Raw genomic sequence first — 24,269 nt, 5'->3', positions numbered from 1 at the left:
GGGCTCTGGGCTGATGGCTCAGAGCCTGGAGCCTGTTTCTGATTCTGTGTCTCCCTCTCTCTCTGCCCCTCCCCTGTTCATGTTCTGTCTCTCTCTGTCCCAAAAATAAATAAACGTTGAAAAAAAAAAAAAAAAATTAAAAAAAAAAAAAAGTGTGAAAGGCTTTTTTGAATTATGAACTAAGTATAGTGGTTATAAAACATTCACATTGACTGTTATGTGTTCTCTATCGCTTGTTTTTGTTATTATTTAGGAAGCTAAGGATAAACTGGTTAGAAAAGGCTAAGACCTTGTGTGGTCTTTCTGATGGTGTATTTACTATACATACTTATACATACATAAGTAAGCTTATACAGTAAATTTAGTGTCAGCATTATTCTCAGATACGCTGAAAGTCCTTTGAAGACCAGGCCCTCCCTACTCATTTTGGTACTGCCCAATTATTCTAAAGTAGAGCCTACTTACTGGATTTATAGGCCTTACTTCTAAAAAAGTAAAAAGTGTATTCCCAGAGCAGGGTGGGGAAGAATCTCTTAGCTGGGGAATAGGATTGCATTCTTCAGATGAGACATCTGTAGTAATTTTTAACCTACTAAATTTCATGTCCCATATACTTCCAAAAGAGATTAGGGATTTCCTTGAAGCCAGGGCAGTGTGTCAGCATTAGGAAGAAGTAAACACTGGCAGAAATAGCTCGATAATCTTCACAAGTCTGCAAAAGAAGACAAATTGTATTTCTCTAGGGAAGAAAAAGCCACCTGACACTCTGCTGCTAGTGAGGGTGATGTGTGAAGCTTACTCTGACCACACCACTTCTCCACACGTGCACTTCTTCACCCTGCACTCCCCTCTCTCCTGGATTACTTTGTTTTTCTTTATCTGTTTTTTTTTCCCTTTTTCTAACTTTTCCCTGCCTTACTCTTCATCTCTATTCACTCGTAAGCACTTTTTAAGTAATTAACTATTTTTTAGTAACGAAGAAATGTGTCATGTAAAACTGAATTTTAATCCTTTAAGCCCCAGAAAGTTTTAAACTGTTTTTGAGGGCTGTATTCTGAAGTTTGTTAGACACGTCCTTGTTTCTGACAGAGTATACCAAGCATAGTGCTAGGCATTTAGCGGTGTACAGAGACTTCTGAGGAGCTGTTATTATCCAGAAGAATTTAATAGGTACCCACCTACCTACTCATGGGACTGTGTAAAGTTAGACAACCATTGTACCACCTTCCTTGGAAGGTAGTGCCTCAGGCAGGTGATGCTAGTTGGAAAAATTTGCAAGAGGCATTGGTACCATAAATATTCAGTATGTAAATTTGTTTACTGATACAGTGTTTATATATCCCAATAAGGGATAATTTTATGTCAGGTAAAAAACAGAATGGTTCATCAGAGCAGCAGTGATTTATTCAGTAAATATTTGAGTGCCTACTGTGTGCATGACACATACAGCAATGAGCATGTGTGCCTGGTACCACATCAGGAAAACTGGAGTACCACTGGACATCCATGTATTTTCAAATTCAGCTAGCATTGAGCTGTTGTTATGGTCAGGCAGTCAGTGTTTTACAAGTCTTTTCTAAAAATTCAGTGTTGTGACAGCCTTTCCCTTTAACAGCTCTGGCTTGCTCTAGCATCACTGTGCGTGCTGGATCAGGACCATGTAGATCGTCTCTCCTCGGGGAGATGGATGGGAAAGGATGGACAGCAGAAACAAATGGTAAGATCAGAATTGTTTTATAAAAACCCGTCTTCGTGTCTTCTTTTTCTTTATAAGTAAGCTTTAGCTTAGCTTAAAAAACAAACAAATCTGCGAGTCAAAATTGCACAATTAGTGGAAAGCTTTGTCACATTGTCCAGCTCATATTACAAATCTGTTTCACTTAGGGTCCTTTCTTCATAGTCTATTAGGGGCTTTAATTACTACATAAAAGAGCTTTCCCCTTCTCTGAGCCATGTTTGCACCACATCAAAATGTGCTTTTAGCCACATTCTCATTATATATCTAGACTTTACACTAAATGTTCCCAGTCTTATGATAAGAAGGAAATAAAGAGGCACCGTGACATACCATTTGTTCACAAATATACAGTACTTAAAGTAGGTTTGCTAGGTGTGCCTACATTCACTGGAAGGGAAGACGTTATATAGGCCCTTTCAACATTTTCTCATTAATGTTTAAGTTTCAAAATGAATAATTTATTCATTTAGCATACAGAATGTTTGAACACCGGGGGGAGAAAATGTCTTAAGTCATTAGTCAAAGCATACATGTTTATTTTATTAATCATTGAAACTGCTCAGCACATTAATTATTGAATTAGGGGTTTGGAGGGATTTTTATATTTAAGTACACTTGCCATAATTCTGTTTAATGTTCAGATTCTAAATTCCTAATAGACTTCAAAACAATAACATTACTGTTGTGAATAAATCACATTCCATTTGTATGTGTGTCTGAAACTTTCTTGTTACTGTAACGTGACATGTGGGAATGCCTTATTTTAGCCTATGTGTGACAACCACGATGATGGAGAAACCGCAGCCATCATTCTATGCAACGTGTGTGGAAATCTGTGCACCGACTGTGACAGGTTCCTTCATCTTCATCGGCGAACCAAAACTCATCAAAGACAGGTGAAGATGTCTGCCTTTACATGCAGAACAGCATCTGAAGCATAAGATACATCCAATAAATTTTGAAATAAATGCGGGAAGGAGGCTCGGTGTACTGGGAAAAAGGGACTATGGGATCAGAGACCTCAGTGGCGTTCCCAACTGCGTCACTTACCAGCTGTGTAAAATGACAGTCGTTTAGCCTCTCTGAGACTTCATTTCCACATTCAAAAAAACAGGGTTGTTGTGAAGATTCAGGACAAGATTGGAAATATCTGAAACTTCTTAGAGTGTTTCATGAAGAAAAGCCATTATTGTTTTTGAGCAATTAAATGTTACACTTCCTCTTTCCTAGTGATAAATAAAACATTTTCCCCTTTTCTTTAATGAATCAATAGGTCTTCAAAGAGGAAGAAGAAGCTATAAAGGTTGACCTTCATGAAGGCTGTGGTAGAACCAAATTGTTCTGGTTGATGGCTCTAGCAGATTCAAAAACAATGAAGGCAATGGTGGAGTTCCGAGAACACACAGGTAAAAGGATTTAAGATCGAACCATGACTACTGAACTGGATGATACTGATGTGAATTATTTAATGTAGATTATTTTGAGTATATTCTGGTAACTATGACATCACCGATCACTGTATTATTGTATTTACTAGACACTGTTATCTAGGAGAGAGAACACTAGACTACAAGTCAGGAAACCTGGTTTGTCACTCACTAGCTGTGTTACCATGAGCAAGTCATTTTATCTCCAAAACATGTGATTTTTCGTTTTTGATTTTTTTTCTAAAGTAAATCTGGTTATATTCTCAGCTTAAAGTTACATTGAATCTTATGAATTCTTAATTTCCAGCACGTCTGTAGTCTGCCATTTGACACAAATTTGTGATGTTAGAGTTAAGTGCAAATCTGAACAGATTTAAATAAGAGTAATTTTTCATGCTACAAGAGCATGGTCTTTCTCATAGCTGATTTCTTTTTCTGCTATCATCTAATAGGGCCATATAATGCATTAGTAAGTGTTCTAATGTTCAACCATTCTTGTATGCATGAGTTAAACTATCCTTGAAAAAATTTTTTTCCTGTAAATGTTGCTGAATTCTGTGTATTACTATTATATTTATTTTTGTATCTGTGTTTTCAAATGTGCTTGGTCTACATTTTTCAAATCTTCCTATTCTTTTTCCTGTTGTTCTGTTTTGTTTTCTGGATTCTGTTACATCTTTGATGATTTCAGACATTTAATTTCCTTTTCATATAGCTCTGTCAATTCTAGTTCCTTGGATGGGAATTCTTCTGTGTTTTAAGTTTCATATTATCTGATGATAGGTTTTCTTTTATGCCTTGTAATTTTATTATAGTAGTTCTGAAAAAGTTATCTTTCTTTTGTGTATTCTTACTTAATTTGTATTATATTTTGTATGTGCAAAATATATTTATCTGTGTTTTTGGAGCTGGGGATTTGCCATATCTGCTCAACCTCCTATCTGTTTGGCTTCAGATAGATCTTTAGTTTCTTGTCCCTTTTTTGTGATTAGCTCCTTTATAATTAGGACTGCTTACAACCCTTCCATAAAACTGCCAGGCTGATTTTCTAGTGATAGCAACTGATACATACCTGATTGTCCTCTTGTTGTTTTTTTATTTAGCTGGGTATTAAAATATGTAGAAAACATATCCTTAAGGAAGATTTTTCTTTTTCTGCTTGAACCTAGGCAAACCCACCACAAGTAGCTCAGAAGCATGCCGCTTCTGTGGTTCCAGGAGTGGAACAGAGTTATCTGCTGTTGGCAGTGTTTGTTCTGATGCCGATTGCCAGGTGAGTATACAGTTAGACAGTCAGGCTGCCCCAGTAAGGAATAGCCTGTATTCCCTCGGGACATATTTACTGCATATAAATAAGAGTTAGAGTTCAGCATCACTTCAGTTTTCTAAGTTAGTATATTCCTCATGTCAAGAGTTAAATTCTTGGGGCACCTGGGTGGCTCAGTCAGTTGGGCATCCTACTTCAGCTCAGGTCATGATCTCATGGTTCATGAGTTTGAGCCCTGCATTGGGCTGTGTGCTGACAGCTCAGAGCCTGCAGCCTACTTCAGATTCTGTGTCTCCCTCTCTCTCTGCCCCTCCCCACTCATGCTCTGTCGCTCTCAAAAATAAAGATACATTAAAAAAAAAAATTCTTTTTAAAGAGTTAAATTCTTTATCAGAGCTAGAGAATGGATCAGATAAGTTTCTCAAGCCTGAACCAGACTGTGTGTGTTTATCAGTTACTACCATAATACATATTTAATGTTTGCTTTTGTGCTAGAAACAGGTAAAAAGTCTATGGACTGCATTTCTTTACCTCTTACATACTTTACTCACTTATTTCCCTATAAAAAACTTCCAGTATTTAAGAATTCTGTAGTCCTGAACATCCATACACATATTCCATGCTATCCAAATATTTTCAGTTCTTCAGTTCAGTTAACAAGAATTTGAATAGGGTCCAGCTATGAAAGATACCTGTATATTTTTTATACCCATTGTAGTGAGGAGATAGGTAGTAATTGGGAGATTGTATATCAGGAATTTTTTTGCTTCAGGACTATGCATGAAAATAAATCCACTAAAATTATATTTCACTTTTTTATCAGCATTCTCTTTATGTGAAGTGAAAATTTAGAACAAACTGTGGGTTGATGCGGGGGAGGGGAGAGGGAAAAATGGGTGATGGGCATTGAGGGGGGGCACTTGTTGGGATGAATACTGGGTGTTTTATGTAAGTGATAAATCACAGGAATCTATCCCCAAAACCAAGAGCATACTGTATACACTGCATGTTAGCCAACTTGACAATAAATTCTATTTTTTTTAAAATTACACGTTAAAAACCTTGCTAATAATCTTTAAGTTATATTCAAATGAAGAATAAAAAAAAAACGTTATTGTTACATAGCCTCAATGTGTATTTCCTGTGGGAAATATCTTGGAAAATTAATATAATGAATATAATTACCAGGAGATATGCCCTTTTTGATATTTTGAATGCCATCATAATTTATTTTTAATAGGAATATGCTAAGATAGCCTGTAGTAAGACGCATCCTTGTGGTCATCCATGTGGAGGTGTTAAAAATGAAGAGCACTGTCTGCCCTGTCTCCACGGCTGTGATAAAAGTGCCACAACGCTGAAGCAAGATGCCGATGACATGTGCATGATCTGTTTCACCGAGGCGCTCTCAGCAGCACCAGCCATACAGGTTGTCTCAGCTCTTAAAGTGTTACAAGTGTCTAGAATTTAAAACGGGAATTATAAATATATTTGTTATTAAACCTATTTTATATCATTGGAAGAAAATGTCCCACTAACATCTTCCATTTCTTGAAGAGCAAATTCTGTCCCTTTATGTTTTTTCCATTTTGTGTGCTCACAATTTGTGATTTGTGTGTCTGTATAATCAATAGAATGTATAAAATATTCTTAAGGGAGGAAAAAATAATAAGGTTATCTAGTAGCCACTCTCTTCTTAATTTCGAAAACCCAGAATGGTAGCGTTATGCAATTGATAAACATACCTATATATGTAATGCATTTGCATACATCTATAATGTTAGTAGTATTATTGAAGTTATAATTTGCTAAATAAGTTTTTAAAACTTTACCACTTGTTTATATTTTCAGTTTTTATGACTGCAAAATAATGAATATTCTCAAAAATCTTAAACCTTTAAATCAGGAGTTCCTTCTTTCTACAGAAACAAAAGTGAATAATTTTAAATTGCTCCCTAACGTGGCTTACTCTTTTAAGGTGTCATTAATACACGTTGGTAACAAATTGGGAGAAGCTGAAGATATAGTTTATAATATTTCATGAATAACAGAGAAGATCTGAAATTTCATTATTCTAAACTTGATTTTTCCCTTACCTGCTTTAAGTAGCACCTTGCATTGAACATGGAATAATCTGCCATTTATTCAAGTGTTTATTGTTATCACATTTGCTTATATCCCTTTCTTTTTTTAATTTAAGCTGGACTGTAGTCACGTATTCCACTTACAGTGCTGCCAACGAGTTTTGGAAAACAGATGGCTTGGTCCAAGGATAACATTTGGCTTTATATCTTGTCCCATTTGCAAGGTATGGAGAGAATCAGAAACTGTCTACTTTCTATCTATTTTTATCTTTACCTTCATCTTTCAGAATAAACATGTCAGCATCTCTTGGTGTCCTTCTCGATTTACTTTTTACCCCCGTTCCCCACCAGTTTCTGCTCTTTTCATCCAGGTGTGCCAGAGAATATTATAAGATCCCTCTATCTATTATAATGCATTTCAAAACAGTAAGTGTCCATTAAGAGCTGTTTAAATGGAATTAAACATATCGCATCAGAAAATTCATTTAGACATCATCATGCATGGTGTTTGTCACCACTTTCACATCACATCCTGAGACACGACAGCAGGTGACGACCAAAATGAATGAGTCTGTGGTGCTTGTAGCTTCTTACACCTGCCAATAAAGATGAAGTCTGGGTTTCCAGAGCCAATAAGACGAATTCTTTTAGAGCGTAGGTAAAACAAGAAGATTATTAACATTTTGACGAATCTCTTTAAAGATAGTAAACAAAGTAGCAACTTGATTTGGCCAGCCAGTCATGATTAACAAAAAACCTGTTTCAGAATGTGACTGACAGTGCCTTCTCTAGTAATTCTTCATTCCTTCCTCTGTTAAGTTCTCCCTATTTCCTTCAGATGTGCAGACTGGTATAAAGGGTATAAAATGGAAAGACTTGCTGCAATCATTGTTTAGTTAGACTGAGGAACAATCAAAAATATTGTAATAAATAATTTTCTCTCTCTTCTTATATGGTGCCACAGAAAAGGTCACATTTAGGAAATGATACACGAAGGTGATATACAAAATACTACCTCTTCATCTACCCTACCCCAAAGAACCAGGACACTCACACAGAGGGAGTGGGTCTTATTTGTGGCAGCAAGGCAACCTTTTATTCCCAGAAGAGCTAAGGCAACAGAAGATATATTTCAGACTCAGGAAATATGAAGATAATGAAACAGAATTTTCATGCTTTATGTCTCATTTGCCCCCATTGTCCCTGATCTTGGAAAAATGTGGGCTTGTGAGGGTTTTACAGGATTATTTTTAAACGGTATTTTATTTAGAAAATGTCCACTCTCTGGTTATCTCCTAACACAGTGCTTAATTCTTAGATGCACACTTAAGTATTTGTGGAATTCATAAATAAATGATTCTGTTAAAGAATGTTCATTTTTTAAATTTCAGAACAAAATAAATCATATAGTATTAAAAGACCTGCTTGATCCAATAAAAGATCTCTATGAAGATGTCAGAAGAAAAGCCTTAATGAGATTGGAATACGAAGGTCTGCATAAGAGTGAAGCTATCACAACGCCTGGTGTGAGATTTTATAATGACCCCGCTGGCTATGCCATGAATAGATATGCATATTATGTCTGCTACAAATGCAGAAAGGTATGCTGTAAATTATCATGGGAATTTTTAAGAACTAAAGATTACCTATGTGATTAAGAATTGAATTGTATAATGATACTGAATTCTTATATCTTAAGTCCGAAGTTAAAAATGAGAAAGCTTGATACTATGTTTTAAGTTGAATTTTTTTACTCAGTTTGTTTTGGGATTTTTTTTAACCTGTACAAACTATTTCCAAAGCATGTAGTATTTCTGTACACAAGCCACTTCACATCAGTAATCTCCTGTTTGCCAAATCCAGTTAGTTCTTAAATAAATCTCTCCTACTTGCTCTTACCGCCATTTCCTCATAAAATTCCTTGGCTTCCAAGATGCTACTCTTGGAAAGTACTACTCTTTATTTCTGGTTATTTGTCTTTAACTCCTTTATAAGGCTCGTTTTCATTTACCTGCTCTGTATAGATTTAGTTTCTCAGCACTGTATTCTTGCCTAATTATAACCTTCTTACCTTTGCAGAGCTCTTGTTCGCCAAACATCTGTATCATTCTGACCTTGAAAATTTTTTGAGACTTAGATACAAATATTTAGCTGCTTACCAGACATTTTAATTTTTTCACAGATACTTCAAAGTCCACATGAGAAGTATTACATTCATCGACTTTGACTGTCTCAGTGTCTGGTCTTTATTTACAAAGTCTTATCAATTCTGTCTCTAAATATCTCTGAATTCTTTTTTTTCTATTACATCTTCAGCAACCCTAATCATTTTCTTTGGTAATTATAGTAGCCTTCTTACTGAGCCCCCTGTGTGGAGCCCCTAACCCCTCCATTCCATCCTTTACACTCACATTGCTACTAGTAGATTAATATTTCTAAACCTCAAGGGGCGCCTGGGTGGCTTAGTGGGTTGAGCATCCGACTTCAGCTCAGGTCATGATTTCATGGTTTGTGGTTCGAACCCTATGTTGGGCTCTGTGCTGACAGCTTGGAGCCTGGAGCCTGCTCCGGATTCTGTGTCTTCCTCTCTCTCTGTCCCTCCCCCACTACTATTACTACTACAGTATTAAAATTTGGAAAATTCTCACGCATGATTATCAAAGCAATAGAAGGAAACATTTAATGTTTCAAAATGAGAAAAATTACTCAAGCTTTGCCCTGAGAAAGCAGTTTCGCTTCACTACTTAATATATTTTTTATATTTATTTGGAATATTATACATTCTTTTGTTATTTTACTTTGACAGTACAGTGTTTGGAGTTCCTACTGTATGCATGAGTTTATTCCAAATTAAAGTAGCTTTATTTCATACTCCAGTCTAACCATATGGGCATCCACTGGGCACTGCAGGGGAGAGTCTAATAGATAATAGTATTTTCTAAGACCTCTTGATTTTACTCTCAGTATCCTCATACTGTATCTTCCATGACAAGGTTTTTGTTGTTGTTCTCCGCATAGGCATATTTTGGTGGCGAAGCTCGGTGCGATGCTGAGGCTGGACAAGGGGATGATTATGATCCCAGAGAGCTCATTTGTGGTGCCTGTTCTGATGTGTCCAGGGCTCAGGTGGGTAGCACATTTTAATAGAAAAGACAGTTTAGATATGTTAAGCTCCTATTTTTTTTTCAAAAATAATAATATAACTACGATGGTGGGAATAATACAGCAAGTTTTTGCCCAGTGTTTATAGCAGTGTATAATTTTTCAAATTAATTCATATATGTTATTTTCTTGGATAGTATTTACATTTTATAATTTTGTCTTAAATAAAATTATCACCATATTTCAACAAGTAATAAATTTATGTATTTCACTTTCTCAAACCTGTAGTCACACTTTTAGGTTTACCTCACTTCCATGAGATCTTCATAGTACATCTGTGAGACTGAGAGATAGATTAAATATCATTAACCATTCAGTTTGGCTGACCAGGAAAAATTTACCAGGAAATCAACTGTCTTACTTATTAAATCAGATTGGCTATGATGAATCTGAGATGAGAATTTAGGGCCTTCTCCAGACCTTTTGGGCAGAGCTATGCATTTATTCATTAATTTTTTAATGTATATATCCTCAGTTTTCCAATCAGTTTTGAGAGCTATGCATACTCACATGATACGAATCACTAAGCTACATATATGACCGTCTTAACTGTAATTGAAATAGACTCACTATAATGTTGTGTCTGTTTATTTTCTTTTGCTATAGATGTGTCCAAAACATGGCACAGACTTTTTGGAGTATAAATGTCGCTACTGCTGTTCAGTGGCAGTCTTTTTCTGTTTTGGAACAACACATTTTTGTAATGCTTGTCATGATGATTTTCAAAGAATGACTAGCATTCCTAAGGAAGAACTACCACACTGTCCTGCAGGTATGCTTTTAATATTTTTAAAAACATTGTTGTAATGTATTTACTTTCGAGTTTAATTTAATGATCACAAGAGAACCCTGTTCCAAGTGGTAGAAATCCGGTTCAAACTAGACTAAAGAATCAGAGCAAATTTCTTGGCCCTTGTAAGCTTTTGACATTCTGAGTGAAGTAGAAAGATCACCATGGTGATGAGGGGTCAAGAGTTGTAATGGAAACCGGCACCTGGGGAAGAAGGAAATCAGTAAAAAAATCACTGTTTCGCACTACAGGGCCATGTGAAGTTTGAAATTATGAATTGATAATAGAACAGTTTTAAAGGATTTTGTAATTTTTTTTTTTTTTTGAGAAGTCTGGAACCAGCACCATAAAACGGACAAGTGATTTGATCTAGAGAGGCTGGGAATCAGCAGCGTAGGGAGCGTCAGGAAAGCCAAGGAGTTAAGCCGCTGAGAATACAGGAGAAATAATTGTGTGTAGAGGCCAGGCTGAGAAAAATAGGAATATGAAACCAAAAAGAAACCCAAAAGATTGGAAGAGGTCAGGAGGCTGGTGGTTCCAATGCAGTGGAGTACCAGGCTTCACAGAAGTGGGGGAAGCAGAAGGGGAGGTAAATGTGACCAAAGAAGAGAATTTTACATGAGATATATCTGAAATTGGTGAAAATACATGCAAAAGTACTTACAGCACAATCCACAATCTTTTGAAAGCTGAGAAACATACTCTCATCCACTGCTTATCAGAGAGCAGATGCTAGAACCCTACTGAAAAAAAGCCTGTCAAAATTGCTAACACCTCTCTCTACCTTTCAACAGTCCCACTTCTGAGGATATATACCTACATATGTGAGGTAAATAAAAAAAGCAAATAAACAAGACTATTCATTGCAACATGGCTTGTAAAAATAAAAATTCATAAGCAACCCAGGTGTCCAGCAGGAGGGTGGTTACACACTAAGTACTGTGCACCATCAAAAAGAGAAAATGGTGATGAGGATGGAGTCTCTGTGTACTCATATGGAAAGATGTGTAGGAGACTGTTACATGAAAAATCAAGTTACAGGGGCATGTGAGTGGCTTAGTTGGTTAGGCATCCGACTTCAGCTCAGGTCATGGTCTCACAGTTTGTGAGTTCAAGTCCCACGTCAGGCTCTGTGCGGACAGTTCAGAGCCTGGAGCTGTCTTTGGATTCTGTGTCTCCCTCTCTCTCTGCCCCTACCCCACTTGCACTGTCTTTCTCTCTCAAAAATAACTAAACATAAAAAAATTTTTAATGAAAACTTTTAAAGAAAAAAGAAAAATCAATTTACAAAACAAGGTATATAGTCTGCTGTCTTGTAGGAAAGGGGAAAATGAAAATATATGCTCATATTTGTTTATATTTGCCTTTAAAAAACTGTGGAAAGATACACTAGAAATTAATAAAATTAATTTACTATTGGGAAAAACCAGGAAGATAGGTAGAGATGGGAGAAAGGTGACTCAATGTATACAGTGTTTTAACATTTTGATTTTTAAGCCATTAGAAATATATTATCTATTCAGAAAGAATAAGTAGGGTTTTTTTTTTTTAAGTATAGCTACTTTTGCTATTTTGTTTATGTTAAATAGATAAAAGATTGTTCATGGCAAATAGAAATTGTTACACTCTTTCCCCTCTAAAAAGAATTTTTTATTTTAAAGTAGATATAGTAGACTTTGAAAGAAGCAAGATCAGAATAACGTGAGGCTAGGTGTTTAGGATAATGACCAGCATAAAGATGTGAAATGTAATAGCTAGAGGAGGGTGGTGAGCTGGAGGTCAGCAAATGAAGGAAGTACGATAGGGGCAGTTTTCTGGCTCATGTTAGTTTCACGGGAAGAGGGTTATTGAATTGAAAGTTGTAAGTCAGTGGTCTAGAAGTAAATGGGAACCAGGAGAGTCGGTCTTGCTTCCTGGCTTCATGACACAGAGGAGCTCAAGAGACAAGCAGCTTCTAGTTGAGAAAGTTTAGAGGCAAGCAATATCATCAGGGAAAATTCACATTTTTACTTAATGAAAGAAAGTTTCTTCTATGTTCAGAAACAAAGACAAAACAACAACCAAACACTAAAATTAATCAAGAGGTTAGCTAGCAATAAAACAAGTGTGGAGAACACAGAGGTGGATAGTCGCTGAGAGGTTCCAGCAAAGGCAAGGCTTCCCTCACACATTCACATGATCACCGAGCTCTGCCAGTACAGGGACTTCACCCTGGGAATAACCATGAGCCAGAGGGATGAGGCAGGAGAGGATTTACAGAGATGACAGAAGGAGGGAACTGACATCAATCCTGGGCATTTTCACATACATTTTCTTACCTAGTTTTTACAACCTACAAGGTAGCTGGTGTTATTCTCACCTTCAGAGATGGAAAGTTAAGGCCCAGAGAAATTCAGTAGCTGGCCTAAGATCGTAACACTTAGACTGAGGCATGCTCTCCCAGCCTTTCACATTCATCTAACTCATTAACTCATCCATTCCTATAGAGAACCGGAATAGAATTAAAGCAGACCCCACAGTGAAATCAGCAGGGAAGATGGCCATACATTTTACTTAGAAGGACGGAGGGATTGATTCTGTAACCACTGTCAACCCATTAATTCCAATTTTTAATATATGGATAAGAACAAGAGTCCAGATTAAGAAGTTAAAGTAGACCATTCCTCTGTTACTTTCTAAAATAATTATTAACCACCTTCTTAGTGCCAGAATACTTAGAGTTAAATATTGCTGTGCCTATTTAAAAGATGAGGGACCTAAGGGGTTCCCGGGTGGCTCAGTAGGTTAAGCGTCCAATTTCAGTTCAGGTCATGATCTCACGGTCCATGAGTTTGAGCCCCACGTCAGGCTCCATGCTGACAGCTCAGAGCCTCGAGCCTGCTTTAGATTCTGTGTCTCCCTCTCCCTCTACCCCTCCCCCACCCACACTCTGTCTCTCAAAAATGAATAAATGTTAAAAATTTTTTTTTCAAATAAAAAACTAAAATAAAAGATGAGGGACCTAAGAATCAAGAAAGATTAAGTTAACTTTGCCTCACTTTTCTTATCTGCACAATGGGGACAATAGTTCCTGCCTCTATGACTGGTAGAAGATTTAGTTGACATACTAGAGCAGTACCTCAATAGCAAGCACACAAGTGTCTGCGGGTGATTTTTCTTTTGTTTTTACTTTCACTGTATTTTTTTTTAGCATCATGATTATATTACTATTTTTTTACCTTCATGATTAGATTACTAACTCCTTGAAGATAGAGGCCATGTACTATTCATTTTTACATCTCAAGCACCTAATGTAACACCATTCACACATTAGGCACTGAGTAAATATTTGTTGAGTAAGTGACCGTTTATTTTCTCCCAGAAAAAAACAAGGACTGCAGTTTGCAGGAGCCATCATTTATGGTGTCGTGTACTTGAGTGTCCCTCTTCCTGACAACTCTCCCCCACCCACCAGTGTGGGTAGAATATCAGTGTGCAGTGTGATTTGGGGTGGCAGGTACTGATACACACTATAATTTATAACCAGAATAATTACCTTTGTAGGTTTTAACCTGTGCTCTTATGTCTGGTAGCTGAAACCAGCAGTTGACTTCTCCCTCAGTCATGACCTGTCTTCAGTGTGATACTTACCCTCTTGCCTTGGTCTTACTCTTATATGGATAGAGGCAGTTTGTACTTGTTCAGTGGTAGTATTAACAGCTAACATACTGTGCCAGGCTAAGAGCTTCATAAACACTAGCCTTTTATCCCTCCTGTTTTCCTTCTTTTAAACCTAGAAGAGCTAAATTCAGTTAAGATCTCATTCCCCATTCATCTGGGTAAGCTTATTCCATCCAATCTCATACTTTTCTTTCAGAGTCAAAATTTACATTTATTGTTTTGGTTACTAGCTGTAGGAAACAAATGCATACTTCTGTTTCTTCCTCTGCTGTTAGAGACTCTGTATTCAGGTATAAGCCCAGCCAGGATTCCCTACACAGTCAAGTTCCTCATTTATAAAGGAGCTAAATGTCCTTTACTTTTTTTTTTTTAATGTTTACTTATTTTTGAGAAATAATGAAACAGAGCACAAGCAGGGGAGAGGCAGAAAGAGAGGGAGACACAGAATCCAAAGCAGGCTTCAAGCTCTGAGCTGTAGCACAGAGCCTGACATGGGGCTCGAACCCATGAACCATGAGATCATGACCTGAGCTGAAGTTGGACGCTTAACTGAGCCACCCAGGTGCCCCTAAAAGTCCTTTTTAAATGATAAGAAACACATGACATGAAGCACAATGATATAGCAAGTCTTTTAAAATAGAAAAGTATAGTTTTATGCACATTTTTAAGCCTCATTAAGTTTCTATTTTCCCTAAGTGCTTCTTCCAGATTGTTATATTTTATATTATGTTACCATTCATGTATTTAAGCTGATTTTCATTTTTCTACTAATCTTCCTTCAGATACTTTTAAAATAACAGTCTTTAATAATCAGTCTTTCCATTTCATCAGTGTGTGTGTTTTCTTCAGAGAACTAACATGGCTTATTTACATTTAAATTTGTTTTTACCTGCAGAAAAACATTCTATTAAAAAGTCTCCATATTTTCTAATCCAGAATAGTGTTCAATTCAACTGAACTGACAGATTTTCATGACGATTTTTGTTCATTGTTCTTTGCTTTAAAATGATATATCTAGGGGCGCCTGGGTGGCGCAGTCGGTTAAGCGTCCGACTTCAGCCAGGTCACGATCTCGCGCTCCGTGAGTTCGAGCCCCGCGTCAGGCTCTGGGCTGATGGCTCAGAGCCTGGAGCCTGTTTCCGATTCTGTGTCTCCCTCTCTCTCTGCCCCTCCCCCGTTCACGCTCTGTCTCTCTCTGTCTCAAAAATAAATAAACGTTGAAAAAAAAAAAATTTAAAAAAAAAAAATAAATAAAATAAAATGATATATCTAATGTTTAACCTCACTAATCGGGGAAATGCCAAACAAAACCACAATGAGGTGTCACTTTACACCAATTAGAATGGTTAGAATCAGAAAGACAAGAAATAGCCAGTGTTGGCAAGGATGTGGACTAGAAGGAACCCTCGTGCACTATTGGTAGGAATGCAAACTGGTGCAGCCACTGTGGAAAACAATATGGAGGTTTCTCAAACAATTTAAAATAGAAATACCATATGATCCAGTAATTCCACTACTGGGTATTTACCCAAAGAAAATGAAAACACTAATTCAAAAAGATATATGTACTCCTATGTTTATTATAACATTATTTACAATGGCCAAAATATAGAAGCAACCCAGGTGCCCATCAAGAGATAAATGGATAAAGAAGATGTGTATACACACACACACACACACACACACACACACAGAGTAGAATATTACGCAGCCATAAAAAGAAAGAGATCTTCCCTTTTGTGATAACATGGATGGAGACATAGAGGGTATTATGCTAAGTAATAAGAAATAAGTCAGAGAAAGACAAATGCCATATGATTTCGCTTAAATGTGGAATCTAAACTAAACGAAACAAAAAAGCAGAAACAGATCCATATACAGAGAACGGTCTGATGGTTCTGAGTGGGGGAAGTAGGCACAAAATGGGTGAAGGGGAGTGGGCGATACAGGCTTCTAGTTATGGGATGAATAAGTCACCAAAGTGAAAGGTATAACATAGGAAATACAGTCAGTGGTATTATAATAGCATTGTATGGCTCACTTGGGGTAAGCATAGCATAATGTATAGCTGTGTGGAAGCATTATGTTCCACACCTGAAATTAAAGTAGCACGTGTGTCAACTGTACTTCCATTAAAAAAAAATAAAAATGTTTAAGATGAAGTATCTCATTCATTGATAGAATAAAATCTATAGCTCATAGAGGTGATTTCTAGGCAAGATGTTGTAGGTAGATTCTGTCATTTTTAAAATTTGTATTTGTGTAACCATAGTCCTGTTATTTCTTTGAATATCTTATCAGTAATTTATATTTACATTAGGTTTGTATATATGTGTGTGTTTTTTTAATTATGTGCTTTTGCCTCCTTCAAAATGTATACAGGTCCCAAAGGCAAACAATTAGAAGGAACTGAATGTCCACTCCATGTTGTTCATCCACCCACTGGGGAAGAATTTGCTCTGGGCTGTGGAGTGTGCAGAAATGCTCACACTTTTTAGAACACTCAGATTCCTTTGTCTACAGAGAAGAAGTTGCCTTCATCCCCCAAGTGGATGTGGTAAAGTTTAAACTCTGCTCAGGATAAGGACGGGACCATTTTTACATCCATGAAAATGAACCATTCACAGTGCAAGAAGGATGCCAAATACCATGTACATAATTCTTGCTATGGAAAGTTTCCCCATTATTTCAGTTTATTTTCTTTTGAACCAAGACATCAAACTTGTGAGGTGTTTGCATGTGGCCATTACCGTCATTGGCCTGTGAAGCATTGAACATTTATAGATAATTGATATAAAAGAATCGCCATGCCCATGGACTAAGAATGATGCTGGCTTTCAAGCAAAAAAGAAAAATAATCATTGTTTATTGTATACTGCCTTTTTTGTAATCCTGTATAATTGCATCACGGGTGGGGATGAAAAGAAGAATATTCTGGTTTATTTCCTAGACTGTTATTTAAAAAAAAAAAATTGTGTTAGGACTGGCATATAAATGTAATAAGTATCACACTGTATATAAAGATATCAATGTTTGTTCTGTATAAGAATTACTAAATTACAAATGCAGTTTCATTTAAACTTCTAGGTTAAGTTGAGCCTGAAATTTTAATGAAGTGCAATACTGAGTGTGCCTCATTATCTTGCAGCTGTAAACATATTGGAATGTACATGTCAATAAACCACTGTACATTTTTATACAGTGATAAAGTCTAACAACTGTGTGAGGTGTTTCTTCAGAAACAAAATTTAAATACCTTTAAGGTCTAAATTCCATCCAATTTTCCTTGTAAAAAAATTCACTGACATAACACAATGATAACTTTCATAACTCTTAGGGAAAATAAGACTAGTAATGAAGTACATTTTGGAATCTTAATTAAACACTGGGAAGAACAAATAAATACATGTATTAATAATAAACAGACACATGCCAAAGACAGAAAAAAAACCATCTAGGAAATTGACCAACCTCTACCTTACTAACCAGAACCTTTTTGGACTTTTATCATCAACAAAATCACTTGTCTCTTCTTCACAGACTACAGTGTGTTTCTGTGGATCTTTTTTTATAGTTAACTCATAAAATTGACAATTGTTATTTTTAAGTATCATAAATCAGTTTCTATTTATTTCATGAGAATGACAAAAGTTTTTTTCAGTTTTGTTCTATATTCCCATTGTTGGAAATACATAAATTGATGTGTCAATATAATGTTTGCCTTGAAGAAACTTAAAATGAAAAGATCAAATCTGAACACAGGTAACTCTTTAGAGAATCTTCTAATAAATTTCATAAACATGCCCAAGTCTTATCCTTCAGGCTTTAGGAAAGATTGCTGTTAACGGTTTTTGTTGTTGTTAGGAGAGGAATAGCTGAGAGGCCATTTGAGCTCCATCTTGAAGAATAAGTAGCATTTCAAGGGGCAGAGAAAGGCATGAGAAAAAAATGTAAGCAGAACATTCTAAAATGTAATAGAGCAGTGTGAGTAGTCTAACTCCTGCTGTTGGAGACTTTACTGCAAAAATAAAATCGGAATATCACAGGTTGATCTCTTCATGATGCAGTTTGTGGGTCTGCTGGATGTGCAAGCTCTTGGGCTTGCTGAGCAAGGAAGAAGGTCCCCCTTAATCTAAATAAGATACATCTGACCCATCACTGAAAAAGTAATGATAACACTTTCTTTTAAAATCTCTTAAGCGGATTATGCAAACTCCCTTTGCATTGGGTGATGTTGCCCCAGAGTTGCAAGCAGTTTTTAATTGCCCCAATGTGTTTGAAAGCAGGAGTAATCTGTTGTCATTAAGGGCACTCTTGGTGGTTCCAAGCCAAGCTAAAAGGGTTGCAGGCAGAACTAATCCACTCTGAACCTGCAGAATACCTTGGGTTAATATTTCATGAAGAAATCTTGAGCTTTAAGAAGAGAAGTGTTCTGAAGGCATGTTTATATCCTCAAAGGGCCAATTGGGACTGGCTGCCTGTGTTCAAAAGAGATTCTAGAACCTTCAGGGCAATACAGTCTTTTTCTTCAGAACAAGTCATTGTGCCGTGAGGATGTTGGGCAACAGGCATCAGAAAGGGATGACCCTGCTCCCGAGACAACCCCTCAGCCCCAGAATCTAACTCTCAGGATCTACTTAGGAAGCTGTGTCTCCCTTCTTCCCCAGTCCTCTTCATCCCATGCCAAGTCCTGTGGGAGAAGACTGAAGGAAGGTACAGGCTCAGAACTGGCTTTAAATGTTTCCAAGAAACACAAAGTAGGAGCAGAGATGGAAGCTGTTCCTAGGAATATCCAGGACACCTGGAGGGGAGAATGTGGTGAGGCCATTGTAATTACAGTGGATTTAAAATCACAGGCCACAGGAATGAAGCCAACCTTCAGAATGTCACACAGAGAGGAGACATCACGGACGCTTGAGAACTGAAGAGAATACCATTTTGTATCCATTAACTTAGCTGGCAGATTGATCAGTTCCAGTGTGTGAATTGGCATGGAAAAGAAAGGAAACAGGAAACTAACAAGATGCTTGAGTAGAATGAGCCATCTCAAATCAACATTCTAGAAATCAAAAGGATAAAACTTACCTTCATTTATGAGGATGCTATATTTAATCATATCCCCAGCATCTCAAAACCAGAGAACATAACTTTAGGAATAAGTTATGACAAAGCACAGAAGGGAAATGCCTTGGCACGCTTTTTGGCTCAAGCATACTGTGCACCCAGAAAAAGACAAGAAACAACAGAATCACAATAGCAGGAGTTAGGAGTTGGGTTTGGGTCCTGCATCTGCCTCTGCAAACTTGTGAACTTGAGTAAGCCACTTACCCTTTTTTAATCACAATTTCTTAGAAAAAATAATACCTAATCTAAGTCAAATGAGAAAGTATTTACACAAGCACTTTCTCCCACAATAAAATCTTACTTGAAAGTGAAATGTAAAGGAAAAAAGAACATTTATTCAACACCTCCTAAATGGCAGATACCAAATTGTAGGCATTTCATTTAATCCTCCCAGCAATTCTGTAGGCTACAGCATGGTTAATCTCATTTCATGACCTTAAGGGCTTAGAGAAGTTAAATGACTTGCATCAGATCCCAGCTAATCTAATCTAGATTTGTCTGGAAAAAAAAAAAAAAAAAACAAAAAAAAAACCTGAGATGTGAATCCAGTTCTTTTTGTCTCTAAAACCCAAGCTCTTTCTCCCACATCATGCTATTGCTATTACATCACCAAACTGGTTCAATGACAAAAAGTAATTTATGAAATAGTAACTGGACACTTGCAACACAGGCAAAGTCACAAAGGGAACATGACAGTGTTTGCCTCCAGAAGCGTGCAATCTAGATGTGGAGGTGCACAGCTCAGATCTTCTGGTGGGGCGGCCCCTACGTCACAGAGCGTGGTTAGCTGACAGCCTCCAGCTCCACACCTGCCACAGCATTTGGCCCAAAGCTGCACTCTCCCCGGGGAAGCCCTGGCCAGTGGCAGGGCTGTGCAGAGCTAGGACCTGGCCATTTCTGCCCAAGGCAGCGCTCCCTTCTGGGCAAACCACCAAGACCTGGGCCAGCCCAGACTTTCTTAGAGCAGCACTACAATTGGAAGCTCTTCCTCCCCGACCTTCCTTCTCTCTACCATTTCATAGATGCCACACCCAAGTCACAGTGTGACGGCCCTCCATTCTCACTGCACCCTTGCCCTTCATCTCTCATAGGCACTACCCCAAACAGACTTACTGCACTTCTAACTCTATCTTGGCATCTTTTCCCAGAGGGCCTGACTGACACAGGAGGGTACTAGATTTTAAATGACTTACTCATGGTGTCTTCATTTCACAAACGACGTAACGTAGCTTAGAAAAAATTCAGAGTCTGTAACAGGTCAATACTGAAGGGAGTTACGCTGAAAAAAATTATGAAAGGAACCCCAAGGTTAGAGATGAGTGTCAAGTAAGTAACCACATAGTCTTAAGTAGTTGCTAGAGAACAGGCCAAAAATTTTGAAACAAGTTTCTTGGCTAACAAGGCAAGACAGGAAGCATGTTCAGTTACAACTTGCAATGTCCATTTCCTCAAAAAAAGCAAGGTGCAGGTATATGAGCCTAGTCTTGAATGGATCATTTTTTTAATGTTTATTTATTTATTTTGAGACAGAGAGAGAGAACAAGTGGGGGAGGGGCAGAGAGAAGGAGAGACAGAATCCCAAGTAGGGATCAGAGCCTGATGCGGGGCTCAAACTCATGAACTGTGAGATCATGACCCGAGTAGAGATCAAGAGTTGGACACTCAACTGACCGTACCACCCAGGCGCTCCAAGAATTGATAAATTTTGACAAGCAAAAGTAGGAAAGAGCATCCCAGGGAGAGAGCATGGTAAAAACCAAACCAATGATGTGTCCCCTAAAGTGGACGTAAGCTGTTTTGCTTTATTAATCCATTTAATAAATATTTGAGCACCGTTCTGTATCCACAGTTGACAGTGCATGCTCATGAGGGTGGGAACTGTGTTCCCAGCTGCTTAGTAACCATGATTTACACATAGAAGTTACTCGATGAACATGAGTTACTGAGTTAATATGTGCAACGTGGTGGGCCAAGTGCTAGAAATAAGACCTTCACAGAACACAAATACAAAAGCGTGTAAATAATACACTGTTGTTAAGAACTATAATCGAGATTTTCTAACGAGAGAATATTTGTTGAGGGCTTACAGTAGCCAACCCCTGTGCCAATGCATGAGCATGGGAGGCAGAATAACAGCCCCCAAAGATGCCCACGTCCTAATCCCCGGGAGATGTGACTAGGTAGCCTCTAGCAGCAAAAGGAACTTTGCAGATGTGATTAAGGGTACAGGCCTTGACATGGTCAGAGTTTCCTGGATTAATCCAGCAGGCCCAGTGTAATCACATGTGAGTCCTAATATGTGGCAAGAAGAACAAAGCCAGAGAAGGAGCCTAGAAGACCCTACACTGCTTGGCTTTGAAGATGGAGGAAGGGGTGAGCCTGCAAGGAATGCAAGCAGCCTGTCGAAGCTGCAAAAGGTAAGGAGACACATTTTCCACTAGAGCCTCTAGATGGAATGCAGCTTTACCAGCATCTTGATTTTAGCCCATTTGGACTTTGGTCTCCAGAACTATATACATTAATAAATCTGTATTGTTTGAAACCACTAAGTCTGTGGTAATATGTTACAGCAGCAGTAAGAACAAATACAATGGGCTTCATGGGCATTATCACACTTTCTCCTTCCACAAACCTGTGAACAACTGTTTTTCTTTGGCAGATGAGGCAGCTCAGACTCACAGAGATTAAATAACCAGCCAAAGGGTTTGCAAAGATTTAGTACTAAAAAGCAAAGAATTGAAACTATCAAGTTATTTTTAAAATTGCTTACATATTGAAATATAATAGTTGGGACTGACTCGGTTAAATGACACATATTATTAAAGTTCATTTTACCTGTCCCTTTTTACTTTTTTTTTAATTTAGAAAATTAAATTTTTTTTTAATTTAGAAAATTAAATTTTTTTTTCTAAAATTTAGAAAATTTTAAATTGCATATGTGACCTGTATATATTTCTAATAAACAATACCAGCTTAGAATCCCACTCTCGGCAGTCTGAATTTTGTCACCGATCTTCAGATTTTTTTGAAGAAAGACACATGTTTTGGGAAGATAATGCAGAAAATGGGTCAGACAGTGGCTTGAAAGACAAGGTTCCTGTCACTTCTTCCCTTTGAGAAGCTTACAATCTAACCCTAGACAGAATTAAAATAGAAAGAGATGGCCTAAAACGAAATAGTTTCATTAGGCTATTTTTCTCTGGAAAAACCCAGAGAAGTGGTGTTGCTGAGGCAAGCCATCCTAGAGGAGTGAGCGTCCTCACCAGAGGAATCAGAACCAGTAATAATGATAGCACCGCTGACTAACATTTACTGGGCATTTACTGTATGCCTGCCGCTGACCCACATGCTTTACATGCATTAACTCAGTTCTAATGACAACTCTGCGTGGTAGATATTGTTATTTTTATTATTATTATTCCCACTTGACAGGTGAGGACACTGAAGCACAAAAAATGTCGAGTAGTTTGTTCCAGCTTGCACATTCTGTGAACGCAGAACAGGATCTTGGGAGAGCCGCCTGCCCCTCGGGAAAGAACTGCATGTGTCTTTCTTATAGTAAGACTGTGGTGGACCTGTCCACGTGGATGGCAGGAAAAAGAGGCAGTCATCATGCCCACTCATTTTCCCGGGACTCCAGCCGAGCCAGGCCCATCCCAGCCTTCCACCATCCCTGTATAACGAGGCAGAATCACCCTCAGTTAATGGCAGCTACGGAGAAGATGCCACTTCCCACCCACGTGCCCAGGCATGGGACACAGTGAGACCAAATTCCACAATCACCTTTCAGGTAAAAGGAAACATCATTTGAGACCCAAGGAGGAGCCTTTCCAGGTCACGTGTATACTGGTTAGGAGTTTTGATTGCAAGCAAAAGAAAGCAAATTGAAAATAACTTCAGTAAGCAAAAAACAAACAAAACAAATGCAATCGCTGGGATACCTCCAGGGCTGGGGGCTAGGTCCTCTCTCTGCATCTATTTTTTTTTTAATGTTTATTCATTAAAAAAAATTTTTTTTAATGTTTATTCACTTTTGACAGAGAGAGAGAGAGAGAGAGAGAGAGACAGAGCATGAGTGGGGGAGGGGCAGAGAGAGGGAGACACAGAATCCGAAGCAGGCTCCAGGCTCTCAGCTGTCAGCACAGAGCCCCATGCGGGCCTCAAACTCACAAACTGTGAGATCATGACCTGAGCCGCAGTCGGACGCTCAACTGACTCAGCCACCCGGGCGCCCCAATGTTATTCATTTTTGAGAGAAACAGCCTGAGTGGGGGAAAGGCAGAGAGAGCGGAGGGTGGGGATAGAGGATCTGAAGCAGGGTCTGGGCTAACAGCAGCAAGCCAGATGCAGGGCTCGAACTCATGAACCATTAGATCATGACCTGAGCTGAAGTACGGTGCTCAACCGACTGAGCCACACAGGTGCCCCTCTCTGCATCTATTTTGTTCTTCTTTCTCACTGCAGAGCATCCAGACCATGTGGTAGAAAATGACCACCTATTGCTTCTGGGTCTAAATATTACAAGTCCAAGCATTCAAGGAAGGGACTACTTCCTTCCTTCCAGAATTAATTCTGAATTCCCTGGGGCAAGACTGTCTTAGACAGATGCATAAGGGCCAGATTCACGAGCTACAGGAAGCTATGACTAAAACCAAATAGATGGGGAAGGGCTCCCCACCGAGGAGCTGCTAGATAGACATGTGAATAGGTGTCCCCTACAGATGCCCTAACAGACTTCAGTCCTGGATAGGAAGTGAACATGATGACCTTCTAATTATGATTCTGTGGTCTTTTTTTTTTTTTAAGAATTACTTTTTTTTTTTTTTAAGTTTACTTATTTTGAGAGAGTGAGAGTATGCAAACAAGGGAAGGGCAGAGAGAGAGGCAGACAGAGAATCCCAAGCAGGCTCTGCACAGTCAGCACAGAGCACATCTCAGGGTTGGATCTCACAAATCATGAGATCATGACCTGAGCCAAAATCAAGAGTTGGATACTTAACCAACTGAGCCACCCAGG

General features: G+C 38.1%; 1 protein-coding gene across 8 annotated transcripts in view; it reads left to right on the top strand.

The window, feature by feature from the left end:
* MYCBP2 (MYC binding protein 2) overlaps positions 1-17,343 on the top strand; it is a 283,331-nt gene extending 265,988 nt beyond the window's left edge. For 7 of the 8 annotated variants that reach the window (XM_030312209.1, XM_030312183.1, XM_030312194.1 and 4 more), the window contains 10 exons: positions 1,616-1,717; positions 2,506-2,634; positions 3,012-3,144; positions 4,335-4,438; positions 5,673-5,861; positions 6,633-6,740; positions 7,908-8,117; positions 9,535-9,642; positions 10,285-10,450; positions 16,511-17,343. In XM_030312209.1, coding sequence (XP_030168069.1) covers positions 1,616-1,717; positions 2,506-2,634; positions 3,012-3,144; positions 4,335-4,438; positions 5,673-5,861; positions 6,633-6,740; positions 7,908-8,117; positions 9,535-9,642; positions 10,285-10,450; positions 16,511-16,626 — 1,365 coding nt within the window. In that variant the 3' untranslated portion in view covers positions 16,627-17,343. The remainder of the gene's footprint in view (positions 1-1,615; positions 1,718-2,505; positions 2,635-3,011; positions 3,145-4,334; positions 4,439-5,672; positions 5,862-6,632; positions 6,741-7,907; positions 8,118-9,534; positions 9,643-10,284; positions 10,451-16,510) is intronic. The other variant, XM_030312204.1, reaches the window with a different exon arrangement.
* The last annotated feature ends 6,926 nt before the right edge of the window (positions 17,344-24,269 follow it).

The sequence above is a fragment of the Lynx canadensis genome, chromosome A1, assembly GCF_007474595.2.
Source record: "Lynx canadensis isolate LIC74 chromosome A1, mLynCan4.pri.v2, whole genome shotgun sequence".
Taxonomy (NCBI): domain Eukaryota; kingdom Metazoa; phylum Chordata; class Mammalia; order Carnivora; family Felidae; genus Lynx; species Lynx canadensis.
The sequence above is the reverse complement of the archived record's forward strand: the minus strand, read 5'-3'. Positions and strand labels throughout refer to the sequence as shown.